At 47.7% G+C, this 19118-nt stretch overlaps 1 protein-coding gene across 1 annotated transcript in view; it reads right to left on the bottom strand.

Annotated features, from left to right (window-relative positions):
* Nucleotides 1–16015, bottom strand: part of cttnbp2 (cortactin binding protein 2) — a 79034-nt gene extending 63019 nt beyond the window's left edge. Inside the window, exons 1-2 of the mRNA XM_086209667.1 lie at nt 15614–16015; nt 7384–7491 (exon numbers count right to left, since the gene is read on the bottom strand). Of these exons, the coding sequence (XP_086065793.1) occupies nt 7384–7491; nt 15614–15694 (189 nt within the window). The 5' untranslated portion in view covers nt 15695–16015. The remainder of the gene's footprint in view (nt 1–7383; nt 7492–15613) is intronic.
* Between the last annotated feature and the right edge of the window lie 3103 nt (nt 16016–19118).

The raw sequence follows: 19118 nt of genomic DNA, 5'->3' as shown, positions 1-19118 counted from the left end.
TTTAAATATTAATGCTGTGAATGGAATAAAGCAGCCGCACAGACCCTAATATGCAGGACGACGCCGTCCTACCAGCAGATGCAATAAATACTGGATAAATACGTCTCTTCTCTCCTTGGTCTGACCTGGACGGAGCCGGTTTCATGTGTATTATTACCACATCGTGTACATTTACAGGATCAGATGCTGGTGAGACCACGAAACATTCAGTGTGGAATAAATCTCGCATTTCAGAGGTTTATTCGGTTTTATAACTCTGTTATTACAACAAGTGTTTAAGCATCGAATCGACATTCAATCCAAATCTACGGCCTGACCGTCAGGGAGAGGCGGTATCATTTTTAAAATTGTGTGCCAAAATACCACCTTAGATCAAATATTGTGACGGCGCGTCAGATCCTGCAGATGTACAAAAAAAAAAAAAAAAAACGCCTTTGTTCGAGCCCCACAGAAAAAGTCCCAATTATCACTTTAAGGAGAGTGGAGAAGACCGTTTTCCTCCAGTGTAGCAAATCCCAGCGCCCCTCACAAAACACAACACCAGCTCCGCATGCAACTTCTGCAACTTTTTACATTCTAACTGCATGGAAAAGCGCAATAAAAACAACATCTGACTGCCGCAGCCATGTTGGAGACAATGTGGATATCTGGGCTTTGTACCGGAATTTTCGCAATTTTGTGGAGACGTTCACATGACTACTGTCAAGATTCTTGGCTAGGATGTATCTAGATGTATCGAGGCTATCAGAAGGAAATGGTTTAAAGCTGAGCCTCCGACGCGAGAGCGAATGGCTGGAAATTGTGGCTCGTTTACATCGGAGACGGAGCCACCCAGACCCTTTGATATGCTTTTTGGTTTCATGCGTTTGGATGCTTACACTTGAAAATGATTCAAAAAGAAAATGATTAAAAAAAAACAACAACATCTGACTGACTGATTGATTACATCCCCACCCTGAGCCAACGTTTTCCCCATTTCAAAGTTCATAAAAATATTTGGTTAACTTACAAATCATTTAAATTGTTGGTCTTTGTTGATATTTAATAATTGATTCATCAAATTAGCTGACAGATTTACCAATAAGAAGAGTAATCAACGGTAGGAGCTCTACATACATTGTAAATGCGCGCACATACACCCACACACGCACACACACACGCGCGCACGCACACACTCAGACATGCTCTTTCAACAGTGAGACAGTGCGTCCCCCCCGTGGGAGTGGACCCGTCTTCTCCGCAGATTGACAGCGCTTCAAAAACCAGCCCACCAAAGACAAAGAGACAAATAAAAAAAAAAAAAAGGAAAAAGAAGACAGGCGCTCTCAAGAGGCCGCCACGAACCGGTTCGTACCATTTCCTGCCCAAAAAAAAGGAGTAGGGGGAGACTGGAGAGTAAGATTGACTCTGGGAGTCTTTTTAGCTTCATTCCTGGGTGGAATGTCAGTGGGTGGCAGTGAAACACGAGCCGGGAGCCTGTGAAGGAGGGTCCAGGTTGGGTGGTCTGGTTGCTAGGCAGCCAGTCAATCAGAGCAAGATACTGATTGGCTTGTGAAGACCTGATTTTAGAGCGTGGAAAAGAGAGACAGAAAAAGAGAGAGGAGGAAGAAGACATGCACTCATTAATGCCCTGAGTGTCTTCTGAGGCCCATAAACGTACTTGTTCTGCGTGTTCCGGCGGGGCAGGGTTCTCCAACAACATTCCAAACTGGTTAAAAGTCAACGTTTACTCTGTAGAAGTGCCTCGGCATTTCTGACTGACGATCACACACAACAGAGAACTCATCACGCGCTCCCCGGTGGACGGGCTTCGCCGGCGCCCCCAATCCCCACGATCGCACCAGCAGATCACGGTCCAGCAGGGAAGATGACAACGCTTCGCCTGCTCTCTCAGCTTCAATCGAATGAAAATGATTTTTTTTTTCCCCTTGATTTTTCTTGATTCGTTGGCTCACGCATTTATGCAACACACTTGATTGAACGCGACCGGGGAGGGGGGCTAGTGGTTCAGCAAGCCCCCCAGCGCTGCAGGATTTGACGAAAGAAGTCACACTGCCATTATTGTGCACAACATTGGGATATAATAAGCAAATGGTACTATGGGGCTACTGGTTTCTGATGAGCTTGAAATATAAAAGACATGAGATGTGATCATGATATCCATAGGATGTCAATACAAGCGGCTGGAAAATATATTATTTATATTTTTATATATATATATAATGTGTGTGTGTGTGTGTATACACATATATCATGTATATATTATATATGTATATATTGCTTTATCAATACTATTTCACAGCTCAATTAGTAATAGAGGGAGACACAACAAAAGAAATACAAATTCACAAACTGATTCATGTGTCAGGAAAGCGGCGAGGAGACAGAAGGTAATGATGAGTAATGAGCTGCCGCGCTGTCCGACCAGATAAAAGCAGGGATCGCAAGAAAGGAGCGTTAAAGGAGAGACTGGAACTTCATGAACAGAGAGATGAAAGGAGATACAGCAGAAGAGGAACGTCTCTGAGTGCATGTGTGAGGAGGAGGAGGAGGAGGAGAGGGAGTAGAGGGAGGAGAGGGAGGAGAAGGAGGAGGGGGAAGAGCTGGAAAAGCCCAGCAACAGGGCATGCCTTAAATAGCGAGATGGTCACAGATAAAGTGACGCTAGTGGACGGCTGATGGCCCGGGGCATGTGTTGTGTTGTGCTAAGCATGTAGGAGTCCAGCGGTGACAGCAGCTTAGTCATACGGTGGATCACATGACCTTCCCTAGATGAAGCCGGACCGCACGTCTAGATTCCCAAACACCGTCATCTGTAAGGATGTTACCCGGATCCACTGAGAGAATGGCGCTCGCTTGTCGGAGTGAAAGATTCATCAAGAGAACTACAAATCCCAGCAGAGGGACGTACAGTGAACTGGTGTTACATATTTAAATTGCATCTTAAAGGTTGAGGATCTTTGGAGGCTAATTATTGCACTTTTTTCAAAAGCAAGTTTGCTGGCTTGGTACTGATCGGCCCTCGCCAGTGAGATCTCTCCATCAAGCCACTTTCACAAAAGCACAGACTTCCAATCTGGACTCCTCCGTCTGTACGACCCCTCGCTCCCTCGCTCCCTCGCTCCCACAGAAACTGCCAGTACACAGTTTGTCAAACTATCACGGCTGAGAACATTTAGTGTGCGGTCAGTTGCTTTGCTTGGATTATTTACTAGAGGAACTGCTGATCTGGCCGTGCTTGCTCTTCCTCAGACCATTCACCCGGTGTGAGGTCACTTCCTCTTCCTCCTTTCTAGCTGGGTGTTAAGTCCACGTTCTAGAGGTCAGCATGTTCTTCCTGCCCTGGTTGTAGAACCACGGCACTGAACCCTGCTCTTCTAGAAACCCTCTACATTCTAGTGACACGTAGCTGTGAGTTGGCACTCTTAATTAGCTTCTGCTAGCGCAACAATTAGCGTGTTTTGTAGGGAATGTTAGCATCACTCTAGCTTGTGATTGGAGGACAAACAATGTTTTTGAACACAGTTGTACAAAAACTGGTTTCTGGACCGCAGGTTGGAGACGTTTGATTTATTGAACCATGGATGCAGTCTTAACTAACGAACACTTAACGATAGGCGCTTAAATGTTTATGACATTTTGGATCGACTGGTTTCTTTAATAATCACTATTCCTTGTGACCTTTTTTTTTTTTTTTTTTAAACGTTACACATCCGGCATCATGATCTCGAAAGCGGTGACCCATATTGAAAGAATGCGACGCTTCTGTGAAACACAGACGTTTCCCCGGCGTAGTTACAGTGGTTGACAGGTCGGGCAATACTTCAGAAAGCGCTTGATTTGTTTCGCGTGTGGAGATTTACTGTGTGACACAGGAGTTTCACACGTCAATATCACATGAACGTGTAAATCTAACAGCCGGAGGCCCCGACCCTGATCTTGGTTCTGCGCGTCCTGCTGCGGTGGACAAGGAGCGGTGACCACATGATGACCTGTCGGCTAAACGGGCTGGTAGGCGCCCGAGCTTCATGAGCTAATGACGTGTCATAGTTGCATTATCACCGACTAATCTTCAAACATTAGCTAGAAGTAGTAGTAGTAGTAGTAGTAGTAATCGCAGTAGTATTCCAGTCATGTAGTTGTAGCTACCACCGTTTTGTTCAGCGATGGCGGGTGTCCAGTTGTCCCCCCCCCCCCCCCGTGGCTTCGTGCCAGCGTGCAAATGACACAGAGACTTTGAAATGTCAAGGACATTAAAAAGTTTTAAAGACCTTGAAATTTTTGCCGCCGCCGCCACTCCCCCCCCCCCCTTTTGAGAGCTGGTTCTCTGCGTTTGTGGATAATTGCCAAACAATTTTTTTCTTTTAGCTTGCCGATGAATGCATCCTCTTTGACTCAGCATCACTCGGCCGGTAAAAGCTGCCGCGTCATTCAGGGAAAATGCATTTCACACCTGTGACCCATTGATACAGAAATAAATGTGCGTTTCCTGCTTGGAGAACCGGGTAAAGACGCCCCGTGAAAAGCTCTCGGCGCAGAAGAATGGCTGACTTGTGCAGCCGTCAGCCATGGTAATCATGTGATATCGCCGTTGTTTGGCTAATCTGCTTACAGCCTCCGTTCTTTTCACAAGGGTGAAACCTGATATGGCAGCTCAACCAGCTTTAGCCACATGCTAATTAATCTGCAGCACCAAAGCTTCTTAATAACACCCAAACGCCACAAACAGTCATTTGCAGTGTGCCAAGACATGAAAGTTTGGTCCAAGCTTCAGTTGTGGGAGCAGTCGGGCGGTACCACGGGGGGCTTCATGGTCTTATAAGACCTGAAATATAGAGCAAGGATGGCTCATTCGGTTCTCTGTGGAACTGTGCCTGCGTAAGGTGCTTCAGACATGATCGATATTAAAGCCGGTGAGCTAAGATTTGGTTTAATTCAACAACAACAAAAAAACGTAATGACATAGAAAGGCCTGCAGCTGGTTGCCAGATGAAGCTTTTCTTCTAGATATTTGGGTTGGGGGTGTTAGGGAGGGAACTGTAGTGGCAGCAGGACGGGGGGAGCTGGCTTAATCCTCTCTGTCACACTGTCCCACTTTGACAATATCAAGTCTCACCCCACCCCCCCCCCACCCCTTGTGCATCTCGCACGCCCTCCATCACCTCTCACTCTGATTCAAACTGACAATCTGGCCCTCGCACTCCAGATCTCTCGCTGAACTCTTTCATTCCACTCCCCTCTTCAACCGAATTCCCTCTCCATCCAACCCTCAGTCCGCCTCCCTGCTTATCTGCTACAGAACAAACAGGCTCATTGTGTTTTTGCGAGCCGCCGGGGCAACGGGAGAAGGCTCGTCATCGAGACCCGGATCGGATATCCATCCGCCGGGCAGACGAGGCCTGCGGGGACCTTTCAACACAGCTGAATCAGAGGTGACAGCAGAGACATAAAAACAGCTGATAAAAGGAACACAAAAGAGAGAGCGAGAAGGTGGCGGCGGGACAGACTGTCCTGAATTTTAAGGAGACAAGGGGAAAGGTGGGTCCTGTTAAAATAGGACCCAGGTGGTAAAGGAAAGATTCAATTACTGCGGTGTCACACTAGATAGGGAGTCATTAGGGGCTGTTTGACATCAGCAAGGTCGACGACGATAAAGCCAAACAACGAGCTCCATACCACAGAGAAAACGAGGACAGCGGCAGGGTTGGCGAGGAGAAGCTGCAGCCTGAAGGTCACCGGTTCAAGGTCCTGAACGAGCCCGTCGTGTCTGGAGTCAAACCGAGCAGGTCGACTCAGAACAGGTATCGTTTCAGAGCGCCGCCTCAACCCCTCGAGCTGAAGAAGCAGCCTCAGCACGGTGGATGAGCCGCGCATCCAAAAAGGACAAACTCAAGAGTGGAGTGTGGACAGACTGAGGCCCAGATTCTGACCTAAATTCAGAGCTGCAGAGATGGACCTGAAACCTGAAATAACTTGGTAAACGTGCTGGGACGGGTCGATACTCGTCATTGGGGGGGTGAATCTTCACCGGCTGCCTGATTTGATTATGATGCACCTGATTGGATTAAACGCTGCATCTTGACGCATCCCATCGCTGTTCCACTTCCTCAGCTCCCAGCATCACTGCACTGGGTCGTTTCCATCAATTAGTACAAACGGGTAAACATTAATACCCTTTTTTAATTATGGAAATGCTTAGAAATGTCATCGTGTCAACGTGTAATCAATACAAAAAAAGTTCTCATTTCATTGTGACTGGAGATGGGAAATCTGATCAGGAATATTAATACTGTCCCCTACGGACACTGACAGATCAGCTGACTTCCTTCACAGACACGGAAATGATGCGGATCCAGAACCCAGCCTGGTCTGGATCATGGTCCTGGTATTACCGCTTCAGATAAAACTTCAAAGACAGACAGTCCAGACCAGACAAGGGCCCTTAAACTCAAGTGCACACATGTTCTGGTCTCCTTCTCTATGAGGACATTTGGCCACTAGAACCTCTCTTTTTTTATTTTTAAAGAGCCTACAAGTTTGCTGCAAGATTCATCAAAAACAAACATTGGCTTATGACACAAAATGGCTGCAAATGACTTTCCAAAGACATCAGCTTTCTCAAAACATTCAAAAAACATTAATCGGCATGATTAAGTCGGAAAGGCAACCAGGAGAAAACCCTTTTCTGCTTGTGTGTGCAGGATGACATCAGTGTTCTCCCACGGAATTCTTTTCCTGTGATGGAGCAGACGTCTCAGCACCGCTACCTGCTGAGGAGGCTGATTGAACCTCCTCACTGAGTAAATACCTCAGCGCGTCTCCCCCTGAACGCAACCCTTCTCTTGATTTCTAGGGTTCAGATTTCAACGTTCCTCTCAGGCGGCATCAACCTAATTTCAATTATCACTGAGGAACCGCGGGAGCCAGAAGCGGCTTCTAACATCCGTTACATCACAGCTAGTGGAGCAGGTGGTGCAGCATCCACGCACCGATCCGGAGCACGCCGGCCTCGCTGGCAGGAAACAAAGTCCTAACCAGTCGTCCGGCCAAATCCCTTCCAACAAAGGCAATTAGAGCGCCTGCTTATCTGCGGCTAATTATAAAGGGAAGAAAGAAGCAGTGGGGCATCCTGGTCACAAGTGTTGTGCATATTTCTGGGATGAAGCCACCGACTCTGATATTGTGATAAGGCATCCATTTAGCAGAATAATGACCACTCGTCGCTCATTAAACTGTGAGATATGAACTCAATTCTGGGTCACAATTACAGCTAATCTTCTCATCTCAAGTCTCTTCACAAAGGCAATCTGCTCTGAATGGTCTGCGTTCAATCTCAGCCGACAATGGCTGGGGTGGCGGCGGCGGCGTGTCGTCTGGACTCACCCTCAGGGCCTCTATGACCAGGTCTCGCGCCTCCAGCTCCCCCTCCATGATGCTCAGCAGGGTCAGCAGCTCAGGCTTGCTCAGGTTATCCATGTTGAACTCACATTTCTGTAACACAAGACAGAAACACGCCGCCATCACACACAAACTTTCTAACAGCGGATACGTGTAAAAAGTCATGTCTCAAAACTACATGGCACGTTGGTGCAGCTACGACTATTTAGCGTGATAGATTCTCCAAGCATGGCACGTTTGGACCTAAACATCTAAATGATGTTTGTAAGAACACAAAACCAGTAACCTTTGGTCTTTACACCTCAAACCTCGTCTTACTCGGTCTACAACTTTTCTTCAGCAGTCAGTGGCGTTCGGTGCTTGGTCAAACGGCTGCAGACATGAGAATTCATCAGTTCGGCTCCAATCGCAATCAAGCGTTGAAAGGAGATCGCGGCAAAAGAAATAAAACAGTAACCACAGACGCGCCGCCGCTGACGTCTGTGCTGCGTTTCACTCCGGCTACGGAGCTCCAGATGCTGGTTCAACAACACCGACTGCTCCTTCCCTGGTCAAACAGGGACCAGCGCGAGAACTGAACCCCGTTCTGGTTGCGCAGCCAAAGACTCTGCAGATGCTCTCTACTTAGATGAACTGGCGGTCGCGTGGTCGGCCAGTCAACATCAAAGCTCATTACCATTAAGTTGCTCAGGCTTTTTCATCGCACGCACGCGCACACGCACACACACACACACACACACACACACACACACACACACACACACACACACACACACACACAAACAGAAAATGAATGACTTCCAGTCAACTTGAGGCTCTTGCTAGTTGCCGTGTGAGGAAAAAAAACAAAAAACTGGGACCTCAAAATCAAAAGTCAAACTGAAAATATTTGGGAATTCACGAGACACTTATTCATTCTTTTTCTTTTCTTTTCTTTTTTTGCCAGTAATTCGGTCATCGGCGTAAAAGCTGTAAAAATGACAAGTTACTTTCCTCTTGACAGGCTGCTTATGAAACTCTACAGGAATTAATTCCCGAAACCGACGAGTGAAAGTTTCGTCCTCCTTGCAGCTCCTGGCAGCGCGAGGACAATAAGCGTCTCACAGCTGAGCGAGCACAGGTAGTGTGTGACAGCTTAATAAATAACTCTCCCTGTATCGTTGCTCCCAGCGCGTTCCTTTGCTGAGGGTTCATGTGACTGTCAACCTTTTTTTTGAGGAAACCGGAGTTGTAGAGCAGAACGAGTGAGGCGGCGGCGGCTCAGTGGAGGTTCTCCGCCACCATCATCTGTCTTTTTCTATTTCTTAATACAAGCCCAACCTATTTCAGTACAAGAGTGTGTGTGTGTGTGTGTGTGTGTGTGTGTGTGTGTGTGTGTGTGTGTGTGTGTGCGTGTCACTCCAGTCTTGATACACCAACATTCCCAAGATTCATTTCGTTGAAAGCTATAAAAAATCAAAGATTAAGAATCGAAGTAAAGCAGAAAAATACTGTGTGTGCAAACTCTGGCGTTGTCAATCAATGTCGGGGAGACGTTCCCTCCCTGGTGACCTCCACCCAGGAGGCCAGGCTCTCATTCAACCGTCGGCAGGATTATTAAAAAAAACTACGAGGCAGATTTTCACCAAACTTGTTGGACGGGTGTAGAATGGGCCAAGGAAGAATCCGTTACATTTGAGAGAAGATTTAGACAGAGCGCCACCTGGTGGCAACAGGAAACAACTTTCCTCTTACACTTTGGGGCCGGTGTGTGTGTGTGCTCTCTGAGCGCTTTCTAGTGAGACAGCTGAGCACACACATGAAATACTACACACGGTAACTGAAAAATCATTACAGCATTCAGACGCTGGTCCCCTGCCAACCTACAGTGACGCCGCTGATGATGGCGGGGAAGCTTCTGCAACTGCAAACAACCCCAAAACAAATACGGTCAGATCACGCTGCACGGCACCATCTTGACCATAAAGCCACTTGTGTGACTTCCTCCTGTTCTCCATTTGCTCTCATTAAGCAAAGCCCTCCAATTATTCCAGAAATCTCGTCCAACCTCAAAGCTGCAAAACTCTAATTACATTTAACCACGTCGTTAATCACCTAGTTGGTCAGCGGCCACCGCAGGGCTAATGGGTGGAGATGATCGTAATCAGGAATGACCAAGCCACTCCACGGGTCTCCTCATGTCAATTAAAAGCTTTTTCCGGTCTCTTTATAAAACGCAGCATGGCGGCGACTTGATCCAGTCGAGCTGAAGATCCACCCGGCTTTTCCAACGCAGCAGCCGTCTAATTCATGCATCATAGACGTACTTTTCTGTCCATAATTCAAATTCACTCACAAACAAGTAGCTGATAGCAGGCATTCAGCGTTGTTGACCCAACGACAGGTTTATATTTGTAATCCAGAAGAGTAGAAGAAAGAAGAAGATATGATCGAATGCATTCAAAACCTTTTTGTCATGGAGGCTGAAACCATGTATTTAGGTCTAAATACGACAAAACTAAGAATTACGAGTTAAAGTTACTGCAGCTGATCAAAACCAAACTCCAGTCAAAAAAACGGGGATTTTAAAAGTCGCTTGCTCGTCATCTTATGCAAAGAGGTGACAAAGCAGGAATTCAAATCTTGTAAAAAAAAAACAAAAAAAACAACAACAACAGTCTGCGTCATGACGTTGTTGAGTCAGCATTATTTTGATCATTCTATCGCAGTTAAAATCTTGGTTGGATGCATCGGTCGTTCCATCGCAGCTCCTGGAGGCAGACCCTCGCCGGGTCACGTGCGCCTCCCTCACATCGTCTCGACTCTTTCACATCAATTTCATCTTTTTTTTTTTTTTTTTTTATAAATGTTACAGACTTAACTGGGTTGAGCGGAGAGACAGAGAAATGAAACCGTGTATCTGCTCCTGCTTCAGGGCTCGTGCACCTCCATGCTAACGCTCCCCTCTCATCTGGAGGCCAGATGGGAGGTTCCGCGGTGGCCCAGCAGACTTTGGTGCTCTTGTTCTGACTCGTACTTGTGTATTTTCTGGACAGTGACATCAGCTCCTCGCCCCTCCCAAATCAAAGCAGCTCGTCCACAATGGTGTCGCCGAGGCCAGGGAAGCCAAACGCATGTGTGAGGACACAGTAACCGTTGGTTGGTCCTCATGTTACAGCAGCCTGGGAGTGGCCTCGGGGGGCCGCTCGCTCAGTGCATTCTGGTTGTTTTATTCCTTTTGAGCAACGGCAAACACTCCGGTCTCTTGTCACGGAGCAATACTGTCAGGAATACGGGCGCATGTCTCCTGAAGTCTTCAAACGCAGCTTCTTTAGATGGAGAACTAAAGAAACCGACACAACAAGAGGCCAAAAAAAAAATAATTCAGGGGCTCTGTGACCGATCACATTGCTGGCGACCGCCAAAGCCACGTTGAGAGACCTCTGGAAGCAAATCTACATCCAGCTGCATCCTTCAAATACTTCTAAGCTTCATATTTGGCCAATATTGTACAATAAAACCTTAACCGAGGCCATGAGAGACGCATGAAGACGTGGAGAGCTCCTCTGGCTCTGGTGCACAGTGAAAATTGCTACCTGAACATCCTGATGTCAAGCAGGTATTTAAGCCTGATTTACGAGGCCTACGTCTCAGTCCCGGCCAAAATAATTCCATTTCGTCAAAGATCCACATCCTCTCTCTCAACAACCTGGAGAAAATACGGTTCTGCGCAGGCCCGTGTGACATTTTGAGAGGCTGCTGCTTGCCGTGTGACCTATAAACGCTCCTGCGACACTGGCAACATTCATATTCTGTCCAAAGGGTTAACGTGGCTGAGAAAGTTAGCAAAATGAATATCCAAGCTTAAGTTTTTCTGTCTGTTTAAGGCATGAAACACCTTAAGACTCTGCAGTTCCAATCTCTCCTGATGCGTCTTTCCATTTTTCATTTGGCCGTGTTTAATTATCACAAAGTCTCCCGAAGCATTTCGGACAGCCGGACGAGGATTCTGTTGATTGTCAGCGGTCGACTTGGTAAACGTGGGCATTTACACATCTGGAGGTAAACCTTCAGGACGCCGCGTGTAAACACACGTGCTTGACGTGCACAATCCGCCACACACGTCGAAAGCACGCTCCCAACGCTCGATTGATTCAGAATGACAAAAAAAAAAAAAAAAAATCAGAACTCATAATAGCGGAATGTTTGAAAGTCAGCTTTTGTTTCAAACACTGCAAAAACAGAGGTCAGAAAGGGTTCTCCACGCTGCACCCGGCGGCGGGTCGGAGCATTTTTGATGCTATCAGTGGAAGCTCAGAAGCAAAAAAGATTTGAAAAAAAAGAAAAGCAAAGAGATTAATTTGCATCGCACCCTCCGATCGATCTCCGAGCCCTCTTTTTTCCTGGCAGCGTTTTCAGCACTCAGAGGATTGGATGACGCCGGGGCGCTATGATGGACAACATCCCTGAGCCGCGCTGCTCCGTCATCAGGCCTCGGGAGGTGGGTGAAGCGAGGGTGGAGGGCAGAGGACTCCGCTGGCATTTCTGCACAGTGAGCAGGTGAGGGAAGCGAACTCTAATTTGTTCCATGAGCTGTGTGCTGTACGCCAAGGGCACGAGCAGCCTGGCTGGCATTCAGAGGCTTCGCCGTTAGCCCCGGCCCACTTAATAAGGCCTGTGTCATTTCACAGGGAGCCACCGGGGACCGGAACTGCTGGCTCGGTGTAAGTTCCTCGGCCGTGTTCTGCTGCTAAGAGCCTCCGTAGCCTCGTGTCCTATTACTGTGGCAACAAGGCTGTGTGATGAGACGGCCTGTGAGGAGGCAACTGAGGGGTCAGCGGTGATTCTGAGGAAAATGACACGCTTTTTCTGAACATGTGGAACATGTCTAACTAAAGTCACGTTGACAGATAATTAAATAGCGCCATATCAAGTCGCAGCAGCTTGAGACCAAACCATTGGATCAAAAATGTGGTGTTTCACCGTCAAGACATTCAGAAAAAAAGAGGAAGTCCCAGGGTTTAGGCCTAAAACTTGGAAACAGGTTAGCAAACCTTCTGTTCCACATCCTAAAACAACATTAGGTGCTCACGTGTCCTTAAAAACGGCGGCCGCTTGTCAAGAAGCGGCGAAACAGGACCACAGAAACAGAAGCAGGAAGTGAGTTGTGGCGGCGTTGAAGATCCTTCACAGCCCCGCGTTAGCTTTGAACCTCTAACCACCGCATTTACGCTTTCAGACATCAAGTGTTTGACAATCACAAATCATCCCGGTCGCAATGCATCTGAGAATCTTTTTTTTTTTCCGCCTCCCACCAGTTTGTGGTCCTTGCTCGTCTCTCTTGGTTGAATTTTTTTTTTTTTTTTTAAACGGCCCACAAATTTGTCCTGCAACCTCAGAGCAGGTAGTACAGTACGCCGCATGCCAGACAAACTGCGATCATGCTAAATTAGAGGGAGGGGACTGGCTGAGTGCCTTCCATTGACCTCTGACCCCTCTCTGGACCATGTGGGCCAGTCCTTCAGAGTCCTCACAAACAAGAAACTTCCCCCACCTCCAGCCAACAACAGAGAGTTGGACAGGGGTGAGCAAAGAGCAAAGAGCTTTATTTAACCATGGCAGGCATGATGGGGGGGGGGCACTCAGGCGGAAGCCCCCTTTTTGTTGGTTGGTGCATGAAGGAGGAAGAGCGCGCTGGCAGAGTGACGAAGTTGAGGAAGCTGCCCATGTCTCCGGAGCACCTGTTCGCCTCGCCGCTAAATGTTAAGTAGCCTTGAGGCAGTTCTGAGCGCGCTCAGAGAGGGGGGGGGTGGTGGTAAGTGGCGGTGGGGGGGTTGGCTGACACGGTACTCCCAGCTATGCCAGCTGAGTCACTGAAATTAAGACCAATTTAGAAAGGTGTCTGGTGAACTGGGCCTCCACCACCCTCCCCCTCCACCACCCCCTCCTCCGCCGCTGTGCTGCCTCTGCCCTCCATCCACCCCCACAGCTCCTCTCTCTCTCTCTCTCTCCCTCCACCATCTCCTCATCTCACCACTCCAGCCCACCCCCACCTCCTCGACACCCACTCACCCACCTCGGGGACCGGGGTTGCTTTCTACTGCAGCAGCGCTTCCACCGAGCTGCTGCAGCTCCAGTCTGGCAACCAAAGACCGTCGTGGGGTTGGATGGAGGATAGATAGATAGATAGATAGATAGATAGATAGATAGATAGACAGAAAGAAAGACAGACGGATAGACAGATAGATAGATAGATAGACAGACAGACGGATAGACAGATAGATAGATAGATAGATAGATATATAGATAGATAGATAGATAGATAGCAAACATCGCACGAATGTGACGCTGCATCGTGGAATATTCAAGAAACCTGGAAACATTCTCTGTCAGCGCTGAGAGATCAGCTATCTCACAGAAATTGTTCTTTTTTTTTGCATACGGCTCAGTCTCAGTTGGATTTGGATACATAAATAAAACCTTTGTTCCCATTTAAGTGGCAGAAACATCAGCAGTTGGTTGTTTTAATATTTATTTTGAAGTATCTAATGGTTGAAGGAAACAGCGACCTCACAGCAATTTTTTTTAAAAATCCCTCAGTTTCACGAAAAATAACCCAAACCCCTCCCCCAAAATAACAACCACTAAAGGTGGTTTAGCGTAGCAGAAGAAAAGCAGGAAGCACGACAGGTCGTTCCACTGTTTTGGACCAGTTCAACACGTCCGGTACCAGCCGGTGCCGGACGCCCCCCCCAGGGATGAAGATGAAGTTCAGGAATAACCATGACGACGGATCAGCTGGTGAGGTTTTGTTGTTTAAGCCAAAACCCAAATACGAAAACAAAACGGGAAAATTAGCGTCGAAATCCCTTGTTGGAGACGCGACGTAGCTCACAGCACCACCTTCTGGTCACATCACGCCACTTTTCCTATTTGCTCCAAGTGGAGTATTGCCTTTTCTTCCAGGGGCTGCGTTTGTCATCTTTTAGGCGCATTTTCACGAATCCCGAAGAGAGAGAGGGGAAAAAAAAAAGATCAGAGCAACCGAAAATTCAAATAAATCTCTAAATATTGTTGCTGTATCGATACGAGATCAATGTCACTAAATTGATCAGTCAGGCGCTGGCGAGGCCCCCCCACCCCCCCCTCCATTTCAGCTATCCATTATTGATTTTGGATCCATGTTCCTGTTTTTGTGATTGTTGATCTTATAATTACGCTGCATCCTCTTCTTCTGCGGAGGCAGACGGGGGGGGGGGTGAGTGCGCCACCTACAGCTCGCCCCCCCCCCAAACAAACATCTAAATATTTGTCATCCATTTTCCTTTTTTCCCCCCCCCAAAAAATCTACTGAAGACGGAAAAAGGAAAATGGATCTGACTGTAAATCTGACCGCGGTTCTGCCTTTAATTCACTGGTCAGCGAGATGGAAACCCAACCGGGTCGACGACAGCAGACTGACAGATCAATCAACCTGGCAGGAGGGGGGTGGAGAGGCTGGCACAGCAGCCCCAACCTCCCTGAGAGGACAAAGACCAGAGGAATCACAACTATGTGAGCGTAAACAGAGACTGGAGCTCAGGTGGGAACAATACAACAAGTCCTCCTATAAAAAGAAGAAGAAGAAGAAGAAGAAGAACTACAAGCTGAGGGTGAGCGTGCAACCTGTGGGAAGGTTCACGTCAGGCAGTTTGGTACGAATGTTTAAAAAAAAAAAAAAAAGATTCACCTTTGGCACAGAATGCATCCATCACCGACTGACACACACACACACACACACACACACACACACACACACACACACACACACACGCGCGCGCGCGCCCGGTGCGGCGATCCCGCCTCCATCAGGCTCAGGGAAACGTTTACCGGGACGAAGGAGCCGACAGGCGAACAAAAGAATTCACCGTCACCGGTTGTTTCAGAACCCCAGTGGCGCCTTTCAGGTGTGTGTGTGTGTGGGGGGGGGGGGGGGGAGGGGGGTGTAGAACCACCTTGCACTGACACACAAAACCACCGTGTTTTTGCCCAGACGTTGTCGCGAGGATCCCCGCTGGCCACCGCTGTTGCTTCACGAGCTGAAATAGATGCGCACCGCATTCACCCCCCCCCCCACCTCCTCCACCTCCACCTCCTGCTTTTTCACCACGACCCCCCCCCCCCCACCCCCGCCACATCGACCACCCGGCCGTCATATATCCCCACCTCACCACCCCTCCGAGTCCTCGTATCTTACCGTGTCGACGCTTCCCAGCACGGCGGTGGCCAGGGTCTGTACCGGGGAGGACGGCTCTCCGCTGGCTCCCTCCGACGCCATCTTCGTACTGTAGCGGTCTGCTGGAGCGAGCGAGGGCGCATCCGGCACTCGTTAACTATTGCGCTGCTGAATGCAAATCACACCGCGGAGCGCCATTGGAAGAAAGAGGAGCAGTGACAGAAAAGGAGGAGAAAGTGGAGAGAAAAACGCAGTAGGTAGGAAGAAGGAGGGGAGAGGAGGACAACAGGTCTCCGCTGTGAAGAGCCCTCAGCTGAATGTGCGGGCGGCGGAGGAGTGAGGCAGGCAGGCAGGCGGGCAATCGGGGAGGCGGGCGGGCAGTGTCGTAGGCGTGGACCGACGCGTAACATCCAGATGCGGGGCCCCGGTGCGCTCCCACTGGAGAGGAGGTGCGTCCCCCTCACGCACTGATTGACAACAGCATTTGCCAGCCTGGACGGCGTGTGGCGTTTGGAACGTCTCACCTCCGTGATCTGGTAACACGCATGAATTTTTACACACGGACAACTCTCAAAGAAGCAGCGTCAATCAAGCATCCACCCAACACTGTTTGGTTATAATTTGTATATTTTCACTTTTACTCGCTCTATTTATGATTCTGTCAGGCTTTACCTGCTGCAGCAGCAACGTGTGTGTGTGTGTATACATATATATATACACACATGTATATATACACATGTATATGAATATATACGTTAAGCCAACACTGTCACAACTAATCATAGCCTATACTGAAGCTCTAAATCAATTTTTTAAATCCATTTTATATAGTATAGTGTTATATAGTGAAATATGACGTAGTATTGTATTATATAGTGAAATTTTACATAGTATAGTATTATATAGTGAAGTATTGTATAGTATAGTATTATATAGTGAAGTATTGTATAGTATAGTATAAGATTGTGAAGTATTGTAACATATAGTATAAGATAGTGAAGTATTATATAGTATAGTATATAGTATTGTATAGTGAAGTATTTTGTAGTATAGTCTTACATAGTATAGAATTACATAGTGAAGTATTTCATAGTGAAGTATCTCACAGTATAGTATTATATGGTGAAGTATTATATAGTGAAGTATTTCATAGTGAAGTATTATATAGTGAAGTATTATAAAGTGAAGTATTTCATAGTGAAGTATTATATAGTGAAGTATTTCATCCTGAAGTATTTCATAGCAAAGTATTATATAGTGAAGTGTTATATAGTGAAGTATTATATAGTGAAGTATTTCATAGTGAAGTAATATAGTATATAGTGTATGGAACAATGAGCAGCAGCCAAGTCTGTGAGGCTCAGAAGGACCAACATTTTCTGGTGGAGTATAAATGAAGTCAAGTAGAACCAACGTGGAGCAGACGCGTGGGTTCTCCTGCTCTACTGAGAGGACGTTCCAGTAGAAATGAAGTCAAGTAGAACCAACGTGGAGCAGACGCGTGGGTTCTCCTGCTCTACTGAGAGGACGTTCCAGTATAAATGAAGTCAAGTAGAACCAACGAGGAGCAGACGTGTGGGTTCTCCTGCTCTACTGAGAGGACGTTCCAGTATAAATGAAGTCAAGTAGAACCAACGAGGAGCAGACGCGTGGGTTCTCCTGCTCTACTGAGAGGACGTTCCAGTATAAATGATGTCAAGTAGAACCAACGAGGAGCAGACGCGTGGGTTCTCCTGCTCTACTGAGAGGACGTTCCAGTATAAATGAAGTCAAGTAGAACCAACGAGGAGCAGACGCGTGGGTTCTCCTGCTCTACTGAGAGGACGTTCCATTATAAATGATGTCAAGTAGAACCAACGAGGAGCAGACGCGTGGGTTCTCCTGCTCTACTGAGAGGACGTTCCAGTATAAATGAAGTCAAGTAGAACCAACGAGGAGCAGACGCGTGGGTTCTCCTGCTCTACTGAGAGGACGTTCCAGTATAAATGAAGTCAAGTAGAACCAACGAGGAGCAGACGCGTGGGTTCTCCTGCTCTACTGAGAGGACGTTCCAGTATAAATGAAGTCAAGTAGAACCAACGAGGAGCAGACGCGTGGGTTCTCCTGCTCTACTGAGAGGACGTTCCAGTATAAATGAAGTCAAGTAGAACCAACGAGGAGCAGACGCCTGGGTTCTCCTGCTCTACTGAGAGGACGTTCCAGTATAAATGATGTCAAGTAGAACCAACGAGGAGCAGACGCGTGGGTTATCCTGCACTACTGAGAGGACGTTCCAGTATAAATGAAGTCAAGTAGAACCAACGTGGGGCAGACGCGTGGGTTCTCCTGCTCTACTGAGAGGACGTTCCAGTATAAATGAAGTCAAGTAGAACCAACGTGGAGCAGACGCGTGGGTTGTCTTGCTCTACTGACAGGACGTTCCAGTATAAATGATGTCAAGTAGAACCAACGAGGAGCAGACGCGTGGGTTCTCCTGCTCTACTGAGAGGACGTTCCAGTATAAATGAAGTCAAGTAGAACCAACATGGAGCAGACGCGTGGGTTCTCCTGCTCTACTGAGAGGACGTTCCAGTATAAATGAAGTCAAGTAGAACCAACGAGGAGCAGACGCGTGGGTTCTCCTGCTCTACTGAGAGGACGTTCCAGTATAAATGAAGTCAAGTAGAACCAACGAGGAGCAGACGCGTGGGTTCTCCTGCTCTACTGAGAGGACGTTCCAGTATAAATGAAGTCAAGTAGAACCAACGTGGAGCAGACGCGTGGGTTCTCCTGCTCTACTGAGAGGACGTTCCATTATAAATGATGTCAAGTAGAACCAACGAGGAGCAGACGCGTGGGTTCTCCTGCTCTACTGAGAGGACATTCCAGTATAAATGAAGTCAAGTAGAACCAACGTGGAGCAGACGCGTGGGTTCTCCTGCTCTACTGAGAGGACGTTCCAGTATAAATGAAGTCAAGTAGAACCAACGTGGAGCAGACGCGTGGGTTCTCCTGCTCTACTGAGAGGACGTTCCAGTATAAATGATGTCAAGTAGAACCAACGAGGAGCAGACGCGTGGGTTCTCCTGCTCTACTGAGAGGACGTTCCAGTATAAATGAAGTCAAGTAGAACCAACGTGGAGCAGACGCGTGGGTTCTCCTGCTCTACTGAGAGGACGTTCCAGTATAAATGAAGTCAAGTAGAACCAACATGGAGCAGACGCGTGGGTTCTCCTGCTCTACTGAGAGGACGTTCCAGTATAAATGATGTCAAGTAGAACCAACGAGGAGCAGACGCGTGGGTTCTCCTGCTCTACTGAGAGGACGTTCCAGTATAAATGAAGTCAAGTAGAACCAACGTGGAGCAGACGCGTGGGTTCTCCTGCTCTACTGAGAGGACGTTCCAGTATAAATGAAGTCAAGTAGAATCAACGTGGAGCAGACGCGTGGGTTCTCCTGCTCTACTGAGAGGACGTTCCAGTATAAATGATGTCAAGTAGAACCAACGAGGAGCAGACGCGTGGGTTCTCCTGCTCTACTGAAAGGA

The sequence above is a fragment of the Aulostomus chinensis genome, chromosome 7 (genome assembly GCF_037954235.1).
Source record: "Aulostomus chinensis isolate RoL2024-O1b breed Wild chromosome 7, RoL_Achi_v1.0, whole genome shotgun sequence".
NCBI classification, from domain to species: domain Eukaryota; kingdom Metazoa; phylum Chordata; class Actinopteri; order Syngnathiformes; family Aulostomidae; genus Aulostomus; species Aulostomus chinensis.
Note: the sequence above shows the minus strand (reverse complement) of the source record. Positions and strands in the feature narration are given on the sequence as shown.